Here is a 22,785-nt window from a genome sequence, read left to right on the forward strand (position 1 = left end):
CTCGCCTTCTCATCCATTCTCTAGCACAAGTGATGCTTCCCTGCAATTGTGATTTTAAATTTTTTTCCCCCCATTTTAATCATGGTGTCCACTTCCCACACGCAGTGACTTGGTGTCCTGGTCAAATGCTGCAAACAGGGGTTGTCGCTCCATTGTGAGAAGAGTTGTATGTTAATAACAAAATAAGGAAACACAAGGAAAAAATGAATTTGCAAGCAGCTCACACATATTCGACGTGTCAGTTACTGCACAAAAGCAACTGACAAACAGAAGTAGCTCAGGAAAATTCCCCTTCAGACTCACTAAATTGCAAGGAAAAGCTCACTTGGTTGTGTTTTTTGTGGGGAAAAAAATCATTCTACATGGTCATATTTAAACAAATGTGACAACAGAGACATCGTTTTCTTCGCATTTCATTTATTTAACAGTCACCAGATGATGAGATACATTCTTTTAAAAAAAGAAATAGACAACAAAACTGATATTATTTTGAGATTTTAAAAACTATTATACAATTTTTTTAATATATAGATTTTGTACAAAATAAAAGTCAGTAAAAGGGTCGGAGGGAGTGACATCTTAAAAAACAGACAAGAAGAGGAAGGGACAGGCGTTGACTCAAACGATTACCACATTTAGGAGTGACAAAGACCAATCTCTTTCATAAATAAATAGAGGAAAATTAGACATCATATATAGCTATCTTTCCAATAGCAGGGCATTGATAAACGTCTGTAGCATAGGATATAACATAACCGCTTTGCGAGGCCCAGTTGCTTATAAAATTTCACGCATTTTCCGCTCAGAGATTAAATGGAACCAGTGCGCTAAAAGCCCTGAAATAAAGGTATTTACCTCAATAATGGGTCTGATAGTCTGTGCCATGCTTGACCTTTGGCTCTAACAATAACCCCCCCACCCCCACACTCCTTCTTTTCCTTTGTGTGCCGTACTTTGTACAGACCCAGTGCGGAGAGTCTCCTTGAGGGAATTAGAGAATAGGGGTGTCCTCTTTTCTTCTCTCTCTCAAGGCCAGTGAGAAATTAACTGCAGACTCCCCCACTCACAAACGCAGAAACAACTGAGCAGAGCACAGCACATATCGGAGGGGTGCACGCTGTTGAAGCTTTGGAAGGTCATACTGCGCTACCAAAATAATTTCACCAGTGGATTCCACCCTTACACTATGGATATTTCAGCACTGTCTTCATCAGTCCTTACAATTTCAACAGTACAACAACAACTACAAGACAACAGAATAAACACACAAAAAGTGGATGCGGATGGCTGTGAAGCATTACAACCCTATCAGACACAGACTCATGCCACTGAGATTGGCTGATTGTTTTCTCCTTAAACATCTCCCTTTTCACCTGTTTGAGTATTTGAAGTGCCGGGTATAAGCACTGAAAACATGGGAACTAAATGGAGACAATGGAAACGATTTACAATAGGAGTACATGACCTGTTTTGAGACGCACACATCCAAGAGGAATGGAAACTAAGGCTGATGATTGATCCCACTGCAACAACAGGCTTTTGTTCTATCCTTGTCTCCGTCTTTTCTTTTTGTTTACCCATTTTGAGCAGGCATGTGGCCAGTGACATTGGCCCTTCTCAGAGCAGGACAGCAGGCAGAGTGACTTGGCGTTAATCACCATTTTGTCTCACTTTCTTGGCGCATTAAGCTGGAGAAGCAAGAGGTGGCCCGGACAGCCGAGGTGAGAGATGGGAGGACAACACGTTAGCCTCTCAATAATGACACATCGCTGCCGCATCACTTTGGAGATTAAAAGCAAGATGCTGAATTTCAATCAACCTACATTAATGGCTTGGTGTGAGGAATGGTCACTTTGTCTCCACTCGCAGACGGAGACAGAGAAGGAGAGAGAGGGAGACTAGCACAAGAGGCCCAGGTGAGACAAGGTGATATGACATTTTAATTCACCAAATTGCGCGCTGGCCACTAATGATAGAATCCATTTAACGACACGATGACAATATTCTCGAACCAATAGCAAAGAAGCCGAACAACAAAATGTTGCATCCGAGAGAAAAGTCAAAGTGCAAGACTATAGCTATAAACAACAGGGCTGCTGATGTAAGATAATTACGTGGAGCTTATGAACGAGTGAATGTCTTTCAAATGATGAACTGGCTTCTGATCGGACCTCTGTTTAAGTCTAGTGTACAATTGAATTTCAGCCAATCTTGAGGGATATTGCATTAAATAATATATTAAATTGAGGTATAAATAAGTCTTAAGAAATGCCTATGATCTTACGGTACCACTACATTTGAAAACTCAGGGCTCCAATCACATGTAACTGTCAAAAACAGTTCTCCCGACCTTTAAAAATGACAGCATATAAGCAAACGACTCCAATTTTATCAGTTCATAAATCTGACACTTTATTAGCAGGGCTTGTTATTCCTCATTTGTTCTTGTCAAATACTGAAGCCACCTTACAAAACATGCCAAGCTCTGCCTGAGCTGCTCTGTGAAGGCATTACATCGTGAGATGTGACCCACTTGCAATAAAGTGCATTCAGAGTTCAGTTCTCATGGCAGATGAGAAGCGATGTTGGGCAAGCACAGCTGAGAGATTGTCATCACAGTATAGTTGATTTGAGGAAAAACTTAATGTGACATGAACTAGAGGGGGATCTTTTTAAAAAATGGGGGCGGGGGGGGGGGGGGGGGTGACAGTGGAATTGTCAAGACAACAAAGAGACATGGGAGTGTGGATCCTATAGTCTTTGTGTCAAATCAGGAATGTCACAGTTGAGCACAGTGCTTCATGAGGAGGGTCGTTCTTTCTGAGGGTTAGACGTGTTGTTCTTGACTTTACCCAGGCACCCAGCTCTGGTTGCTATGGGCTTGCTGTGGACCAGCCAGTCCACTCATTCCCATCCCCATACCCATAGTCACACCCATTCCCATACCCATGCCGATGCCCACACCTTGAGCTAACGAGCAGTCAAAGTTAAAGTCCATCTCCTCCCCAGAGTCCATGATATCATGGAGGAGGATGGACTCCACATCGCAGTCTAAGCTGCCATGGAACATGTCAATGTCCAGGTCAGCTGGTAGTCTCTCATGGGGGTGAGGTTGGTGATAGCCATGGTAGTTGCTACCAGCGGTACCACTGCCCATCCCGAGGCCATGGTGATACGGTCCATTACTCATGCCTTGGTGTTGTGGGTCTGGGTAATGGTTGTGACGTGGGTGGGGAGCTGTGGCAACATGGCACGAGTCCTGGGGCATGCCGAGCATACCTGCTGGATTTGGGGGGAGGGTGGTAGAAGCAGGAAGGTGGGCATGTGACGGGGGGCTGTACAGGTAAGGAGCTTTGTGGTTGTAGGTCTGCAACTGATTGCTGCTGCCACGTGGGGTCAGGGCAGCAGCCCGGGGTGGTGTGTGGTTATGGCTCTGGCTGAGGCTGTGACCATTGTGAGTGAGGCTGTGAGGTGAGTTGTGGTTGGTTACATTGTTGTGATTATGACTGGGAGTATGGCTGTGAGTTCTGTTATGGCTATGAGTTGAGCTGTGACTATGCAGTCCATTGTGGCTGTGGCCATTGTGGAGGCCGGGGTGGTGGCTGTGATGGTTGGCTCCAACTCCATTTGTAGCTTGATTCATCAGAGAATGGCTTTCCCTCTCCTGTCCCAGCATCATGTCCTTGGGACAGTATTGCTGTCCAGCTGGACCCCCTGTTAGCAGACTCTGAAGGGCATTAGTGCTTGAGTATGCTCGCATGGTTCCAGAGAAACTGGCTGGTTTGTTCTCCTGAATGGTCTGCATGGGTGAGTGGTGACGCAGCATCCCCATGCCTGTTGCCCCATAGACACTTGAACCATAGGAGCCCTGTCCTTTCACTCCAGAGTTGTAGTGATAGACAGCAGTTTGGTGCTTATGTCTGCCAATAGCTTGATGCTGCTGGTGTTGCTGCTGCTGTGAACGATGATGATGATAACCATCCTCCATCATCTGCTCATCCAGACTGATGGCACCTGTCAGGTTAGCCAGCTGAGGCAGCTGCTCAAGAGGAGGACAGTGATTTCCAGCACCCATGGATGGAGAGCGTGCACTAGTTGGCGACGGGTAGAGGTGAGGGGAGGTGGAACAGGACAGGCCGCCCTCCTCTGGTTCCTCTGGTTCTCCCTCTGCGAGGATGGGTGACAACCGCCCACTAAGGGTAGACGCTGATGAACTAGCCCTGGAATGGAGGTCTGTCCAAGCATCAAACTCACCATCTGTTCCAGATGCACCTCCGGCTCCTTGGAGGCCTTTCCGTGAAGGGCTGCCATGATCAGGGGAGCTCTGGAGCCCCACACTAGCAGACACAGCTCCAATCCCAGGGCGGCCAACCCTCTTGCCTCTGATCCGGCCTTTGCTTTTTAGGTATTTTGTGCTGTTGTCCATAGAGACTGCTCGTCTCCGCGGGGCTTTGCCCATTTTTCCTCCATCTGGATTGAGCATCCACCAGGAACTCTTCCCTGTACCCTCATTCTGCACCCGGATGAAGCGTGTGTGAAGGGACAGGTTGTGTCGGATTGAATTCTGCAGAAAGATAAAAGAGAAAGAAAAATATAAAACTAAACTGTAATATAATGAATGTCATTTCAATTACTATTTATGTAAAAATGTAAACAATTCAAATAAGGGAAATGTGCATAAGATTGAGATTAAAAAGTTCTACACAAAAATAAGATTGTTTTTAATACATCAAGTATTAAAGTCAATGCTCAAGAAAACCTTAACCACAAGCACAGCTGTCAGTATTGCATATAAACCATCCGGTCCATACATGATGAGTCACAGAAAATTGTCCTAAATTATCAGGTCGCTTCCGTTCCCAATATTAGATACACAAAACCAGAGTCGACTAAAATCAGGAAATTTAGAGCTCACTGAAAAGCACAAACATGCTCAAATAACAGCTACAGCTGGCATAAAGCAACACCCTGTCAGTCTTATCCCACCTGAAATGACCGAAGACTCCGACTTTAGACATTCTCCCTATGTACGTCAATCCTCCCACTTTCATTTCCATCAATCCATCTGTCCTCCTCTACTTCTGCTTTTAGCTGGCCTGATGTAAACCACTGAGGTTAGCTGTACTGTATGTTTGAAGTTGGTGCCAGCCTGGCTTAGTGCCAGCTCTGTCTCTTTCCTTCACGTAGGTTGAATGGGGGGATGTATCACAAGATTGAGCCGGGAGGAAGGAGGGCTAATGGATGTATCTCACCCTCTGACAGACCTTCACTGCCTATCTCCCTTCCCCTCCCTTGTTCTCTCTTTATCACAGTCCTGTATTTCTTTTTTGTCACTAAATGCTTCATATTTCAACTTGTCTCAATTTTCCTTTTTCCTATTTTACACACTTCTTTGAACGCAAGTCATTTCCAACTTCTGGCTTCAATCTCTATGCCTTCAATTATACAGTGTGCCACCAATTACTTTCCCATTATCCTCTACACTGGCATGGGTTGGGGTTAGCCAGTGACTCGGTCATTCAAAGGATATAGTTTCTATTTTTTAATCATTTATATCTCAAGGGTTGGTGAATAATAGCGATTTCCGAGTGTCAGGGAATCTGTTGTTATAATTCTGTTGTTTGTGCTGCATAAGTAATTTAGATGCTCAGGCAGGACAATATCAAATCAAAAAGCATCTCCTGCAGTTTGGGAATATACACATACAATGGATTGTTTCGGACTGAGGGGTACTCACACCACTATCTTCATTATGTTGCACATTATTTGTATTTAGAGCGAATTGCACGGCAGGGAAACAAATCAAATTGCGACGGTGAACATATAAACGGGAGGTGAGCTGAATTCAGGTGATCTGTGAATGCCTCCTTGGGTTATTTCGCCGTGACACCTCCAGAACTGGGTAACCATGGCAACCGGGTAAACGCGCAATGGCAGAACTATATCATATTGTGGTAAGAGTCAAGAGAGTCAGAGAGAGAAATGGAGGGAGAGTGGGGGATGGGGGAAAGGATGCAAGAGGAGGCGGCTGTTTGATGCTGCTGCTCCAACACTAAACAGCCTTTCATCTTGGCAGTGCAAGTCCGCAGGGGATGCCCGCTCCCTGCTTCTGACGGCTTCTCTACGTGCCGCGCCAACTCCCTGTCTCACCCTGGCTGGCTCATCCACCTATCATACCACTCCAAATCATCCCCCATCAAGTCCGGTGCATGCCCGAATTAAAACATATGTAAGCATTCATGCCTTTCCATCGCGGCCGGTGGTAAATGAGGCATCTTTCAGAGAGCTGAACCACTTCATGCCACAACTCTGTGTGACCTGTCTGATTCAAATCTCGATTTATCCCCGTATGAGGGAAGAGCAGCCCCATTGAACTTGGAGGGATTTGTCATCATCCCAAACCCTCTTTATCTGATGAATCCACCTGCTAGAGAGATTTGAGAGATTTCGGATGGTGGCCAGCAACGGCATCATCATCATTACTGGCTGCTGGCTTTCGATAGTTTTCTACCACATGTTTTTTGCTGTCATCCTGTTTGCACGTATTTGTGTGTGTGCTAGAATTTAAGATTACAAAGGTTGCAGGTGGTTTCATGGTGGGTGTGGTTCTGTCTGCCTCCTGTTCTCTGAGTCAGGGGCAATTTGACCAGCCTCTGGCCCTCACGCCCCTGAAACAGGCAGTCACTGCTAATCCCTCTCCATCCCCGAGTAATCCCAGACAATCCTGGGCTAATCCCAAGTTGATTCAGGGGCACTCCCAGCTGTGTGTCTCACACAGAGCTATGCCAGGTTACCACATACACAGCAGGCAGCTTGGATATGCTATGATCCTATAGTAGCAAAAAGTAAGGGGAGTTTGATGTGGGAAACAGGGACACTATAAAAACCTTATAGGATATGGTTAAAAACTACGCCAAATGTTCCTGTGTGTATTTTTACTGTATGATTTCTGAGGCAGGTGTTAACTATATTTTTAATTTCTCCAACAAATCAACTACCTCCAATTTGTGCTCTGTCCTTGAGGGTTGGCTTTGTGACATTCTTTAGCCCTATGGGTTAAAGAATAGAATAAAATTGAAAACTTTATTATGCATTAAATATTCATAAAATGGAAATTCTCTTTTAGCCCCCTGGCTTGCTGAGACAGTCCGATGAAGCCCACAGAAACATACAATGACAGAGGAACACACATCACATGCCTGGGTTCAGCACGCTACTTCCTATTCAAATCATACGCCTTTAATACAATGAGGCTAGTGGAGAAGGCTCTAAATAATGAATGAACCAGTGGGTCATGTGGCGACATCCAGTGCTGGTACCATAATGCTGGAACGAACAAGATGGAGTCATAAGAACTGATGTGACTTCTTTGTTTCATAATCAAGAACTTTTTTTTTTTTTTTCAGTTATTAGAACTGAACAGGCCCTTGGATGAGAGGTAAAACGTCACAAACCACACAAAAAAAGAGTTGCTTTTCATTAAGAATTGCATGACCTGGTTGACTGAGAACCTGCACAGATATATAAAGAGCATCCACCCTCATCAAATACTGCTAAATCAGGCTGTAAGGAGTTAATTTGGCCACTAAGTAAAAGAGGCTAAGGGTGATAGTTTATGGACCAATCAAAGCCAATTAAGGTGAACAAGGCTTTTGTGACTGCAAGGAAACAATCAGCTTGGGTTCAACTCTCATTAAGGCCCAAAACACCTGATAGCTGATTTAGACATTTAGACAAAGGCAACGGGATAGGACTCTTTGTCCTCAGATTAAAAGATTATGTTCTTTACGAGCAAATCTCCCATGTTGACACTTTTTCCACCCTGCACAGGTGGACTAAGCAGTTGGGGGTGGGAGTTCAACTGGTTTTTATAACAGATACAGAAATCTATAAATCAAATCTAGCAGGAACATCCTTATGTGTTCCTCTTTCCTAACCTCTTCAAGAACCATTCATTTGGCTTTTGGAAATCTCACAACACCAATCGATGGCTCTACAGTTCTCCCTCCTTTCTTCCACATGCAAACTCAGTTTGATTCAGAGACTAGAGAGGCCTACTTAATGCTCAAAATCAATGACGTTTAATGCCTGTCAGTGCGCACATCAACATCTGACTAACTACACAATCCACCTGCAATATGAGGCCAATATGGGTGTTCAATATTCCATGTCCCCACTGGTCATATAACAATGTTAAATCGCCACAGGCTTGTGAGTTAGCTGTCTTTTCCCACTTGCACAAATTGGCTTAATGCCCAACATATCCCTCTGTTGCCACTCCCGAGATGTCAGTCAGGCATTAACATTGGGAGTAGCTGTAATATGGGGGTAGGAGGTATTGTGTTGGATGCAGTGATTCATCTGGGATAACCTGATTGACTGGCATGGGTTCAGCTGTGCTGGGGGATACAGCAGGAGGTGAAGGGTCCTGGGTATAAGGGGCGGGAATATAGCGGTAGCACAAGGGGCCCCTCTAAGCCACACAAATGGGTGCCCTCAAAATGCCCCCTACTTTCCCCATCCCCCTCCATTAGGGCAACATCAGAATCCACTCAGGGTTTTTTCCCGCTCACTCACAGAGGAGTGAGGAAACAGGTCAAATGGTTTATAAGACCCATCTTGTGGTGAATGTGCACTCATTCAAACAGAACTTAGTGAGAAACTAAGGACTGTGAATGAGGTCTGGGAACCAGCAAAAAGAAACCACTCACCCGATTCAAACAACCTCAAGAGTAAAGCAGTGTGGTGCGCTTGCCCAGCTAAGAACACAGCAGCTGTTCTTGTAGTGGCACCGGGTAAAACCGTTTGCCACACTCGACTGGTATTACCAAACCATTTCATGCAGAATGGAGCCATTATGTATTGTCAAAGGGTATCCCTCTATGGTGCACATTCATTTGATAAGCCTAAATCAAGGGGGAGTAACAGAAGCGCTAACTGTGTTTATTGTAATGCTGTTTTTGCCTGTGCAGAAGGCAGGAGGGATCAGGGGGAGGGGAGGTTTCAACACAAGCAGTTTTGTTCAGCGCAGGAATGAGTTTTGTCAGCTAAGCCTGTCTCCAGGCTATTGGTGGAAATTAGCGCCAGCTAAATATTCGCTTTCCGTGATTGATGTCACGGCTCACGTTGTCCCTTTGAAGGGAAATAAAGAATTTAGAGCCATGTGGATTAATAGGGACAGGGTTGGGGGAATTTTATGTGTCTGAGGGGGACTTGAAGAGCGACTGAAGGGCCTAATGGCGGCACAGATATGGCACAATGAAGCTGTGACGATATGGTGTGTCAGAGAGAAGGAAAAGACAAGTGAGACTATGACAGTGAGTACAAGAAAGAAAATTGGAAATGGTTTGCGCGGGTGTGTGTGTGAGAGAGAAAAAGAGAGATGTAGCTATTTGCCTGAGAAGCCCAGAGTCAGATGATTAAAATCCCTTTAGGAGGCTTCTTTAAGAGAGACAGATGGGCAGACAGGCCTGTTTTGGAATGCAATCAAATTGAAAAGATTAAAAAGGAGTCTCTTTTATTAGGAGGTGAGAAACAGTTACTTCTCTGCCACATGCCATCATCGCCTCCACAGCAGTGGTCACGACTGCATTGGCATGCAAGGCACATTGCAGCCCTTGTTGAAGAAGAAATAAACCTGGGATTAAGAACTGCTTCTATCTCCGTGTATCACTGCGGGATCTCTGAAGATTGGCAGCTTTTGTAATTTCTTGTCGAACAGCTATGCACTGTAAGAAGAGTCAGAAACTTCAGGTTTCAATTTTTCCATCATCATTACAGGAAAGGCTAAATGCTAACTCATCAACTCGCCGATGGCCATCGTTTTACAAATAGAACTTTATCTTAATCCAAGCGGCAAATGTGAACAGGTACAATTCAAATGTGCATTCCCTTGGCTGCCATTGTACTTGAATAGACCGAGTTTGCACAGTAGAGTGATTCAAGCACTGTGAAAGGTGCTCTGTACCCGACCCCATTATTCCACAACACTGCAGGAGTGCCATTTATAAAAAGGCTTAAAATGGAAAGCAAGTGTGTTGTAGTGTGTCTGGTAGCTTCAGATCAGGAAGTGGCTGTGAAGAGGGATGTAATGGAGTTGGTAGGGGATTCCTGCCTGACTGTGCACTAATTGCAGCCAATGGCTGGCGACCCATCAGCCGTGCCCACCCTGGAGGGAAAGGTTGGCATTGGGGTGGCAGGGTTTGGGATAGAGAAGGGCTGCTGCAGTTTTGATGGGTAAAAATAGATACTAACAGATTAGAAGAGCATCTGAGACACGGATAGGAGATCGGAAAATCCGCTCGGCTGATGCCAAGGGCAGCTGAGTGTTTCCGGTGGGCACAAAGGGGACACAATCTGGGCATCACGTCTAACTCCCACGCACGAAACGGGGGAGCCGTGTGGGCACACAAATGGGCACGTGCCACAGTATAGCATGGGTGTGGTTTTTTCCACTGGGACCTGCAAGGTAGGCAAAGCTCGCACCCTCCCACAGAGGATTCACACAACAGGTGTTAGGGCTGGGCCACCTGTGGGGCCGGCCGCCTGCTCGCACTTCACACCTCGTCTAGGGAGCAAACTAACATTTTCCACTGGGCTTGCCATGCTTTTGTTAAAGAGCAACACGTTTCTGGAGAGGCTTTTACAGCTCTTTTTTTTACAAGATCTGCAAGATATGCGTGCGTTCAAGTGTGTGCAAGTCAATCTGCATTTATGTGAGTGCCTGTGTGTCCATATTTGTGTATCAGTCCATTTAATAGCCAACAGGCACAGTGTGGATTTGATTATATTGAAACCTCCCTCTGCTATATACAAAGAAACTGTCAGCCAACAATGGAATCAATGCGGGCCCAGGCTTTTTTTCCCCACACTCAGCTTCCACATAATCTCATTCATAACAATGAGAATCTCATTTCCTACATTCTAAAGGTCAGTGCACACCTCTGATCGCACTTTAATAAAAATCATTCTCAGCATTTAATTTAATTTCAGCAGAGCAGGAAACTCATAGGCAGCCATGCACATGGCATGAAAAATTAATCGGATCGTCCCTTTAATTGCTTCAATTTCACAGTATAGAGAAGAATGACCACAATCTCGAAGAAGAAAAATAATGCACAAATCCAGACCACAGCCACACATCTGTACAGGCGCATACTCAGACAGAAAAAAAGACGACAAGTGGAGTCATGTCAGCTGAAGTGCCAGGTTTGGTCACATTTCAATATAAAAAAAACATTTTTTTTGGATCCTCAGCAAGGACTGCCTCCATATCTTTTTCTCATCACACATTATAAGTCTCACCTAAATTGGCAAAGTGTACTCAACAGCCACACGTTCATCTTCAAACACACACGCACACACACACCTGTACACACACTCACTCCTTCTTTCACACACGTACATTGCACACACATGCCAACATGACACAAAGCCTGGCACACCGGGCACACTCATTACCGCAATGCCAAGCTACCAGTTGCTAAGGAGACCTGTGGGAGAGGGAGGGTTCCTTGTTGTTGCCATAGCAGCCGGCTTGCTCCCTGCCAACTCTCTCCCTCGGGGAGAAACAAGGCAAGAGGTGGGGGGTGAAGTGGGTAGAGGTAGGGGGCAGCAGTTTAATAGGGCTATGAGGTGCAGAGGAACTTCATTAGCCATCACTGTGCAGCGCACCAACCACTGTTTCCCATGAATGCCTACCCACATGCTGCACTTCAGCCTGCAGACTTCCACTTACTCACGCACAGCCCATAGACCCCCACTTATTCATACACCTATATGGAGAAGAAGATGAGAATTGCATGCTTAGAATGAAAAGCACAGTTTATCTGCACAGGGGAGGGGTTGAGAGGCCAGAGGTGGGTGAGACACAAAAGAAGTGTCTTGAATATGGGGGCCTATTTGGAAGAGAAGAGTGGTAGGGATCTAAATCACAGAGGCTTAGATAGTTAAAGGCTGTATGGAGACAATTTTCTCTGCGACTGTGTCTCCCCTGAACCAACTTTGACCTTCACTGACACCCTTTGTCCTTCACAGTACAGAATAGCACTGTACAGCCAAACAAAGAGTATCTAAGTATGTATACTCTTTGTATATACAACAGTATATATAGTATAATATCGCATAGGGTAGTATATGCAGACTTCACACTTGAATTCAATCATTTTAACAAAAATATTACAATGCTTAGGAATTAGGGGATTTTTTGTTCTTTTTTTTGTTTTTTTGTTCAGATGCTCAAAAGTCATTTTAAATAGGTTCAAGTAGCATAATTATAAATATAAGGATCATTTTTTAATACTTATATGAGAGCCCTTTACAGTTAATAAATATCTGAAGTTTAGGTCCCAGGAACATAAGGATAGAGGAGGCTACTTTGGAAAAAAAAAATCAATGATGTAACCCACAGATTAAGCCCACTTTGATTTCCTTCTTGTGGACATCACCCAGACTTTCACTAAGTAACAGTATACTGAGTCCGCAAACGTGTTGAACAATGGGCTTTTTCTCAGGAAGGAAAAAGTAAAAGTGATTGCACCGACATCGTGTTCATGGGGGGGAAAGACGTACTAATCCTTGAACTGTCAAGTGTTTGCAGTTTAAGAGTCAGAGTATTGGATGAAAAACAAAATGTTTTATCAATTTATCAAAGGTACACTTCTGTTATTTGAAAGCACCGCTTTATAATAGATCTCAAATCAAGTACAAAATGAATCCAGGCTCATGTGAACATGGCTTTAAAGCAGGATACTTGTGGAATCAAGGAGAGGAGAGCTGTGTTGTAGGGTCAGGGTGATTTCAGTATTCAGGAGCAGTGCTTCGAATATTGACATCCCAGTAACCCATGATGCACCTGGCTGTCTCAAATTCTCATATTTTAAGTGCATGTGTACAGTATGAATGAGGGAGGCTATTGATTTGTTCTGAATGAACTCACGAACACAGAAGCTTGGCCAATTTCACTGTAAACCCATAAGGACGTGAAACGAAGGATGATGAGAAAAAGACACTCCTGTCCAACTGAGCGGAACGAGGAGATGGGGGACAAGAGAAGAAGGGATTTACCCCTCCTCCATTCAAGTCTCCCCCTCCTCCCTCTTTTTTGTGAAACAAAAAGAGACCAATTAAGTCAGTTTGAGTTAGGGCTTTATGTGTGTGTATGTAATGAGCACATATGCAATAAAGGGAAAAAGAGGAGCCAAAATACTGTAAGTTGTACACAGCCTGTGTGAGAGTGGGGCAGTGAGGGGGGTGGGGGGGGGGGGGTAAAGGTTTGCTCCTTTTTTTCTTTTTTTTTTAGTGTGGGGTGAGGGTTATATGATGGAAGCTCACTCTCTCTCTTTTTCTAGCCTAAGAGGACCAAACTTGCTTTCAGCTCCTCGACGGGAGACGCTGAAATATTAATCGCCACGCTCCAGCCGCAGACTAGTGAACACAATCGCTTCAAACTCCCACCCTAATGAGTGTGTTCATGAATGGCTAATGTGCACAGATGGGGGGCTGATGACTGGATAGATCGCAATGGGGAGGAGACGGAGGGAAATGAGGATGGGAGGGAAAGTGAAATTTTGGCGGTGTGGGCTAGTGAGGGGGTGCAGATGCATGCCATGACCTTTTAAGAGCCTCCTGAAAATATAATTAACACTGGCCCTATGCTAGTGTTTCTTTCCTTTATTGCCTCTCCCACACACACACACATTCTTGTTCACACAGACTATGATTCCTTATTCTCATCGTCTCACCTCCGAGTGCTATCCTATTGTTTACCCCTTGCCCTTAGCACATACGCTCCGTTGAGCTGATGCACAATCGTTTTCTGGGGATTAAACTTCAAAATGATTCACATACTTTCAGGGAACACCTCAGCGTTCCCTGCCATGTTTTCGCAGACATCCGGAAATAAGTAAAAACATGATTCAACATTAAAACTGCAGAAGCGGTATGTTTTTCCTGGCCCCCTACATGGATACATCACAGAAAGGGGACGGAATGAATTCACAGGGTGTGGAGGAGCAAGGTGAAGACTTCTTTCACTCTTAATATCTTTTATATCCACGGAGAATTTAGGGTCACATCACATATGGTTGGTTTGACTCTTAAATGAATCTTAACCTGCTTGCAACAAGGGGCGCATAGACTAAAACACTCTCTCAGCTGGAGGTTGTTGCATCTGAATGTTAATGCATTGTATGCGGATTTTATGGCTTTATCTGACCCACTGGTTTTAAACTGGGGACACATTTATCTAAGCATATTCCCATCCTCATCAGAGACTACTCTCCTAATGATGTTGGAGACATCTCGATAAGATGTGAAGAATAGCAGAAATGTAAAATAATGCATGTTCCCAGGACTCTCCATTAGGCCCCCAGATTAAGAGCACCCATGTCAACGCATATACAGACGCACACCAATGCATTAACATGCATAGACTCTCAGCATATAATTAGAGGGATGAGATGCTGTGACCTAATTCCAAAAGCGCTCCATGGTAGTTAGGGATCTCTGCTTGGATTATAACGGGAAAATGTAAGGTGCCTCTCACTGAGAAGTATGGGGATATAAAGGACTAGGAAGTGATGGATAGTGCGTTCAATAATAAAATAAAGTAATGATTGAACACATGCTTTCTCCTTTTAAAAATGAACAACACTGAGGTAGCAGACAGTGAGACAACCTCCACCATGTGTAATATGCGGACGTTTTATAGATCCTGTACAATTATGTACCTCACTAGGACACTTCCATAAATTTGGACCACAGACAAATACTCCAATTTGAAAACTGGCAGCATCACAAACCTGCTCATGCTCACTGTACTTTAAGTGGCTGATTTAAAAAGATACTGATGTTTTAACTTTGCCTTAAAAAAAAAAAAATCAATTTCTGTCTCACTAATTCCATCAGTTCTGTCAAATTTGCAAAAATAATGTGGATTACCCATGCAGTGTGACACTTGATACTGTACCTGCAGAAAAAAAAGGAAAATCCTGTTTAGCCAGGGGAATGCTTGATTAAAAACTATGTTATACAACATATGTCTTGATTGGCATCTCAAGTTTATTTGCTATCAAGCTGAAAAACTCAAAGACATGTTGGTTGCATCGTTAACTAGCCAGCTACCCTATGATTACCTTGATGGCCCGGGTCTATCCATCATATAAAAATTCCTGAGGACAGATGCAGCTCGATGAGGGCATATTTATAACAAGTGCATGTCCGTGAGCAACACTTGGAGGAGGCTTGGGCTTGCGTGCAGAGACAGCGTTGGTCACATACTCATTCAAATAGGCACAAATACACATCTGCCAGCATTTTTCAATGGGCTGCTACATGAATGTGAAGCAGTGCTACACCTCTATATGTTTTGTGTGTCTATGTCACGACACTCCTGGAAGGGGGCTGCAGCGTTTCCGCCTGAGCGCGACTGTCAGTGGGCATCACTCAACCCTGCAGTGTGGCAGGACGCGAGGATCATTAGTGGAGACGGAGGGAGCAAGAGAGGGAGCAGAATGGAGGAGAGCAAAGGAGAAAAGGGGAGAGAGGGGCAGTGACTGTGCGAGTCGAGCAGTGCGTCTCTATATCCGTCTTGAGAGCATTACACACAGCAGTGCACTTTCCCTCTCTGTCACGCAATCACCCCACCACAAAGACCCCAGAACTGCCCCCTTCTCTGTCATACCCCCCTTCCCCCGTCACTTTCCTTCCCTCCACCCATCTTACCCTCTTTCACCCTACATCTCTGATTGACCCTCTCCATTCCTGCCCATCTCTCTCGGGCCATGCCCTCACTTAAGCATGGTGCGCTGCAGCTTTTCATTTCCCAAGCTCCAGATTTATCCACCTACTTCCCTTCTTCAGTAACATCTTTCCATCTCAGCCCATTGCTCCCATTTTCACCCACTCTGCATGACACAGATGATCTTTTCCTAGCACTAAGCATCATTGCTACTTGACCTACTCTTAACCACAGCAAGGAGAAACAACTGTTCCACATGAGCCCATTTTTACTTCTTTTTCCCTTTTGCTTTACTGCATCTCAGCGCTTCATCGCTTGCAGGTATTTGCACCAGGCCTTTGCCATTTCATTCAGAAGATTATTCATCGTGTAGCCAGCAATCCTTCGATTCCTCTGACACTTTGTGTCAGTACGCTTCTTGTCCACGGTCATTTGCGTAACCCGCCAATAGCCTCCCTCTCTATCATTTCCTTCGCTTACCTTCTTTAGACAGAATGATCCTTATGATCTTCTTCTATCTCTCCAGGTGTGCGACCTGTGCTGCAAGGCCCCGTACTGAATCAACATGCCTGACATTTAAACAAGCAGAACAACTTTTATATAGATTGCTATGTTGGCACAAGCGCTAATTCTCGCCTTAGTTTGCTTATTCAGGAGGTTTCCAGGTTCAGGCATCCATCTGTGTGCTTTACTGTCGTAGCATTTATCACACACAGATTAGGCCTATTCTGTGATACATTTGTCCCCAATGAAACATTAGCAAGCCTGGCACAGAATGCAGTTTAGCACTACAGCCAGGCTAATGACAAGAGTACAACAGTGTCTGTATCATAAAGATTTTGTCTCGCCATTCATTTTCAAATAAGGATTATTAATTCTATGCTTCAAAATTGAGTTTTTTTCCCAAGCCACCATTTGTACATAAAAGAGGAACAGTTATACAGCTTGTACTGTGTAAAAATTTGCCATAATCTCTTAAGCAAAAGAAGAACAAATTTAACACAGATAAAGTAAGACATTTAAATGCCACCCTTTAGTCTTTGGGTGCAATTAATGTGATCCCCCCCCCCCCCCCCCCCCCCCCACCACCACCACCACCCCCTCGATGTTTTCATTTAATATGCTAAACAGTTCGAAACAACACAAACCTTCATCGATAAAACATTAATTAAATTAACCACTAACACACATAGATATTTTTAAGTAGGAACTTAACAACTTCTAGACCTTTAAGCGCTTTCTCCAGCAAACAAAAGAAAGGGGAATGGCTTCCACCTATTTTATTTTAGACATTCGGAATTTTGGAGAGGTGTTTAGAGATATAGGAAAGACGAGAGCTCAAAGGTGCATTTGCACACATGAAACCCTGACCACAATGCCATCCCCTCAGCTGCCCCTTTTGCACCTCCTTGCCACTCATCTAGATCTCTCCCCAGCCAGTCTTTGGGCAAGGATCACTTGTAAGGATTTGAGAAAAGACTTCACTAAGCTGATTGCTAAAGGGAAGGGGCAAATTACCATTGCACAACGGCGTAAAAACCTTCTTGGGTCATGGTTTGCCTTATGTAATAGATTGTGTGTACGTGTAACAGTGTGTATGTGTGTCTGTCTGTGTGTGTTCCCGCAACACCACCCCTCCCACCCACCACTCCTACCCCGCGCCATTTACCCATTTTGCACTAATTGAGGGATCTTTTTTCGGAAGCTGTTATTGCACGCATTTAATTATTTATTTTGACGGGAAGCAATCTGGTGGCTAGTGAAGGGATCGCGAACATTGTGTGTGTGTGTGTGTGTGTGTGTGTGTGTGTGTGTGTGTGTGTGTGTGTGTGTGTGTGTGTGTGTGTGTGTGTGTGAGTGAGAGAGAGAGAGAGAGAAAGAAAGGGAGAAAGTGAGTGGGAGGGCAAAGATGATCAAGACCAGGTCAGTATAGCTTTTTTGGCAGGAGGGGCTTACATGTGTGTGTGAGGCCAAAGCTACTGTAAGCTAACTATGATGCATGTCTGTAGAGCTTTGCATGTAAGAACAGTATATAAGAAATGTACTGTTTGTGAATGGCTGTGTGCATATGTGTGTGTTGCATCTCAGAGTGCACGGCTTTCTGAGTGCAATGGGACTGCACTAATGGACGCACACTTGAGCTGAAGTGTGCAGAGTGTAGCTGAAGTGCAGCCAAGTCTAGCTTCCAGTCCTGCTTGGAAGCCCTGTAATCTACTCTCTACTATTCTAGCTCTTTTCTCTCCCTCCCCATTTTCCTCTCTTCTCACTCCCCGTCCTTCTATCGCTATCTAACAATTTAATATTTTCATCCCTTCTTCACTGACTGAGCCAGCTTCCCCAGTCTCCCCACTGTCTCCCTATTAAATCTCTTTATCCAGGTTCTGAAACTGGAGAGACGCAGATCAGCAGCATCACCGACTGGCTTGGACTTTACTTTTCTTCTCCTTCCCCTCCTCCCTGCCGTGCAGTGAGGAGAATGAAATAAGGGAAGACGACATGTAACCACCAGTAGTCTTGACCTTTATCAAGCTCCAGTGCCTGAGGCAGGGTGAATGAGACATTAAGAAAATGACTGAGCATTATTAACCCCTACTTACTTACACACACACACACACACACACACACACGGCACACTGTCTGGTCTGAAAAATGGCTCTGATGTTTCTATCCTTGACTGATACTTTTCTGACAGTTAAGGATAAGCTAATGCCAATTGATCAAACTGTGAATAACACCTACATATTCTCTGTCACGTCACTTTAAAAAGGAAAAAAAAATGGCAAGACCGGCCCGGCCTGCCAGCTCAGATTGTTTAACTGTGATTGATCCCAGCACTTCTGAATGCCAAGTCCTGTGGAGAATTGATGTTTCATTATAAACCAACTGCACAAGTTCTTCAAATAATGCATCAGCCTCGAAGACTAAGCTAGACCTGTGAGGGCTAGACGCTAACCTTGACAGATGCAGCCTCAGCCAATCTCTATTTCTAATGAGAGATCATTTTATCCTGTCTTCTTTCTCTCTCTCTCTTTTTTTTTTTCTCCGCCTGTGTGCACGAGCATGCGACTGGCACACGTGCATGTGTGGCCATCCTTCTACTCCAGTCAATCAATGAGCAGAGACAATTCCCCGAGTGACATTTACGGAGAAGAAAGAGACCCATTTATCACTTTAGTTTTGGGATAATAAAAGAATGACTGAATGAGGCAGTGTGTGTGTATATGTGTGTGCGAGGTAGAGAACAGGCAAGAGAGAGAGAGAGAGAGCGCTAAAGATGAAAAGGGGATTTCAAAAGCACATGAAAGGAGCAGGAGAAATGAGCGAGGGAAGAGGGAAATGAGTGATAAAAAGGCTACTTTGTGAGGAGGACTGAGAGTGTGAAATAGAACAAGGGAGGAGAGAAGAGAAGGCCGTGAGTGACTGACAGTGAAAAAGAGAGCATGAAAAAGCAGAGTGGTGGCGGGGGGAAGCCTGGAGTAAGGAAAGGGAAAAAAATGCAGAGACACAGGAAAGAAGATAGAAAAGAGCTCTTGGCACAGAATGGGAAAAAAAAAATAAAGTGAAAGATGGGGGGGTGGCAGAAGTGGAAAAAAAAGGTCCAAGAGAGAGACAGAAAGGTAGAGGAGAGAATAAGGAGACAACGAGGCCGACGTGCTGGGTTCATGCAGGGATATAAGCAGACTCGGAGTTCAGACCTCACACGGTCAGCATACTAAACACCGGACCTAGTGTCCTGACCCAGATTCATGCCACTGACATACAAATCCAAATAAGGACGGAAGACACCCCCCACCCCCGATTTTCCGTAGCTTCCATCAACACAAACTCCCTCCCCCTCATTCCCAGCTGGTCTCGCAGTCACCTCATAACCCAACAACCTCACTCCAATCCTGTAACCTCCCCACACATATGCTGGCTCCCACACACATTTGCTCACACATGGGTTGCTTTACACATACAAAATGTACAAGCCCACAGATTCACGTATCTTTTCCTTTCCTTCCCTCAAGGTTAGTTTCAACTTTTCAGCTCAGGTGAGCCGACGTCACAGCTCAGCAGGGTGCTGACCAGTGGTTCCCCGGGATGACCTCCACAGCTCCGTCCATCAGCTCCATGGTCCAGCCACAGCATACACACCAGCCATTAGCATTAAAAAAAAGCATCTTTCCTGCACATAACTGTTGCAACTCCTCCTCACAGCTGCCATCATTTTTTTCTTTTTTTTTTCTATCCACCTGCTCATATCAGTCAGCGTTAACTACATTTCCCTTTGTGAGGCGGCTCCCTCCATCACTCGCCGGTTCCGCCGACCTCAGGTAAACTGATCGACGGCCCTTACGCGCACCACTTTCCCCTCCCACAGTCCTTTGGCTCGTGACAGGGGCTTGATGGACAGGCACACAGAAGCGAGAGACCTGGCACACGGCTGCCAGGAAGGGTCTGGAGATTGGAGCGTTGTGAAATACTCCGTTTAACTCGACGTACATCATCTCTTTCTCGGGGACAGACACGGCAATCTTCATGCACCTAAGCACACACATTTACACACATGCACATGCGCACGGCCATCAATCCCCTGCATACAGGAAGAGATATCGGACGAAGGGAAAAAATTGAATTAGGAAATATGGGCACAGTGATTTGTGAGAAGCCAGTTTTGAGGCTAGGAGAGAAATACAGCTTGGAGCGCACTTCATCTTATAGCACCAGCAAAGGGGAAGAAGCATCTGTGTTGTTTATCTAAAGCCCCCATCTACTTACAATGGCTTGATTTGAAATATTCATATACATGTATGACAAGATCAGGCTCATTATGTTGCACTCTCTGCGGGGCTTCACTGAATGGACTGAATGGAAACCCATCAGTCAGTGTAAATTATGAAAACAAGATACATTACATAAGCCTATAGATGGGCATGAAGAGGAGTATTATTGTAGCGTCATATCAATCATGGCAACACACGTTCGACTGTGTCATCAGTATGATAATAGGCTATAGGCTATTTCAAGGATAAACCCACCATTATAATAATTCACAAAGCCAATAACGAAAGGAAAACATATTAGGCTTTGTGTAGTGTGCAACATAAGGCATCACACTGCTCGTGTTTTTGATGGATCTGTAACTATACCCCCAGTCATAATGAATCACACATCATATATCCTACATGGGCTCCAACCAATGATTGTTATTTGCTCATAAATTGATGTTATCAGTATGGTAAATCAGAGAATTGTTTAGTATGGAAAGAGTCAGAAAGCTGCACCCCGAGGCAACATCTGTAAGTAACCTCTTTTGTCTGACCAACAGCACAAGTTTTATCTAATTTAGGATTACGATACAATGCCGACAAGATAACTAAACTTCTCATTTAAGAAGCTGGAAACAAAACAAAAATTTTTTTTGACTGTAAATGACAAGACTGAGAAGTATTTTTCTGCTAAACCATGACTTTAACAACTTACTGTTTCAGCTCCACAGTCTGCCACATCATCTGTAGAGGAATTCTCAAATAGCGCATGTTCTGTATCTAATCATCCACATATATAAAGGCACATTTTTAAGTACATATCAAAATAGCATGTTCATAGGATGTTATGCTATTAAGGCGTTCAATAATGTGAAGCAGGCTAGCCGAGGGCCATCTTGCTGTGACATGGGTAAGTACTGGAGACGGAGCAGAACAGAATGGAGCAGAGCAGGCCATGTAGTGGTGGAGAAAAAGACAGAGAGAGTCAACCCAGCGTGACTACCGTCTGCCTGAGTGGAGCAGCCTGCCTGCAATTAAGGTGGAATCAGGGAGAAATCTGCGCTGCCTTGATAATGAGCCTCGTCTGAATTATTAACGAGAGCTGTTCCCCCGGGACCCGGGCTCCCACTGAGCCCATCAACCCCCCTCCCCCCCCCCCCCCATCCCCTCCCAACACACCCACATGCACACAGAGGCACACAAACACGCACTCACACAAGGAGAAGAGAGAGAAACACACTCTGAAACATCCATATCCGCACACCACAACAATGACACATTGTGCACGCTGACACACATATGAGCAACAAGCATGCCGCTACACACGGAGAGCAAAAATTTTTAGCACCACGAGGGCTCAAACATTTTTATTCACAAGCTGAAGTGATATCCAAAGCCATTTAATACATTTGCAATACAAACATTTCTCTAGGACATAATAACTCCATCCTCTAGCCATCAGATCAGACGTGACACACTTTTCTCTGTATTAGAATGATTTACTTTGACATAGCGGTTGAAAAATCCCAGAAATCTCAGATATTAGAAAAACTGTTGTGTGAATCCTATCCATTGAGCTTACACTACTGAATCATGTACAACAACTATTTTCTAAACCGCATCGGGAGCACCATACTGAGGCATTTCATTTCAATCCCTGTTATTATACGATGAGTCACTCATTGTGTATTAGTCATTTTGGAAAGTGTTTATGGCCTTAAATGAAAAATGCTTTATTCTAAGAAGTTTATTTTAGGAGTAATAATACTATTAATTCCACCGACCTCTTGTTCAACAATCCCTCTAAACTAACAGACTGTAATAGGGAATATATTTTATTAACAAGACCACAAGTCACACTGTTCCCTGTGTCAGTATAATGTGGTGGGAAGGTTAATGGAGTAGGAACATAGTGGCTTTTGCTCACTTTTATTGAAATGTGGGCACTGTGTATGCTCGGGGACTCACTGTGTGCCCAGCAGCACTACCCTGACATAGCTTCACTCTGTTCCCTTCCCCAATTTCAGTGCGGGTTCCATGGAAATAAAAAGCGATATGTCCTAATCACAAAGCACTGATGTAACACTCAAAGCCCCCCGCACCCCATCAAATCTCCATGGCATCAACCTTACATGGCCTCAGAGTGAAACACACACCACATTCTGTCCATGCAGCTGTGAACAGTTTGGCCAAAATATCCGCGGAGAGCTTACCAAACAGAGCCACGCCTTCCTTATGAGCCAATCACCACGAGTCAGACAGCTTTCAAAGCAAATCAGACAGCAAAATGGAAGT

General features: G+C 44.5%; 1 protein-coding gene across 1 annotated transcript in view; it reads right to left on the minus strand.

Moving 5' to 3' along the window:
* Window positions 1-406: 406 nt before the first annotated feature.
* LOC146698951 (forkhead box protein O6-like) overlaps window positions 407-22,785 on the minus strand; it is a 28,818-nt gene continuing 6,439 nt past the window's right edge. Inside the window, exon 2 of the mRNA XM_085471852.1 lies at window positions 407-4,564. Coding sequence (XP_085327978.1) covers window positions 2,849-4,564 — 1,716 coding nt within the window. The 3' untranslated portion in view covers window positions 407-2,848. The remainder of the gene's footprint in view (window positions 4,565-22,785) is intronic.

Source organism: Copadichromis virginalis, linkage group LG11 (assembly GCF_057382275.1).
Source record: "Copadichromis virginalis isolate Kocher_CV1m ecotype Utaka linkage group LG11, C_Virginalis_male_GT1.1, whole genome shotgun sequence".
Classification (NCBI taxonomy): domain Eukaryota; kingdom Metazoa; phylum Chordata; class Actinopteri; order Cichliformes; family Cichlidae; genus Copadichromis; species Copadichromis virginalis.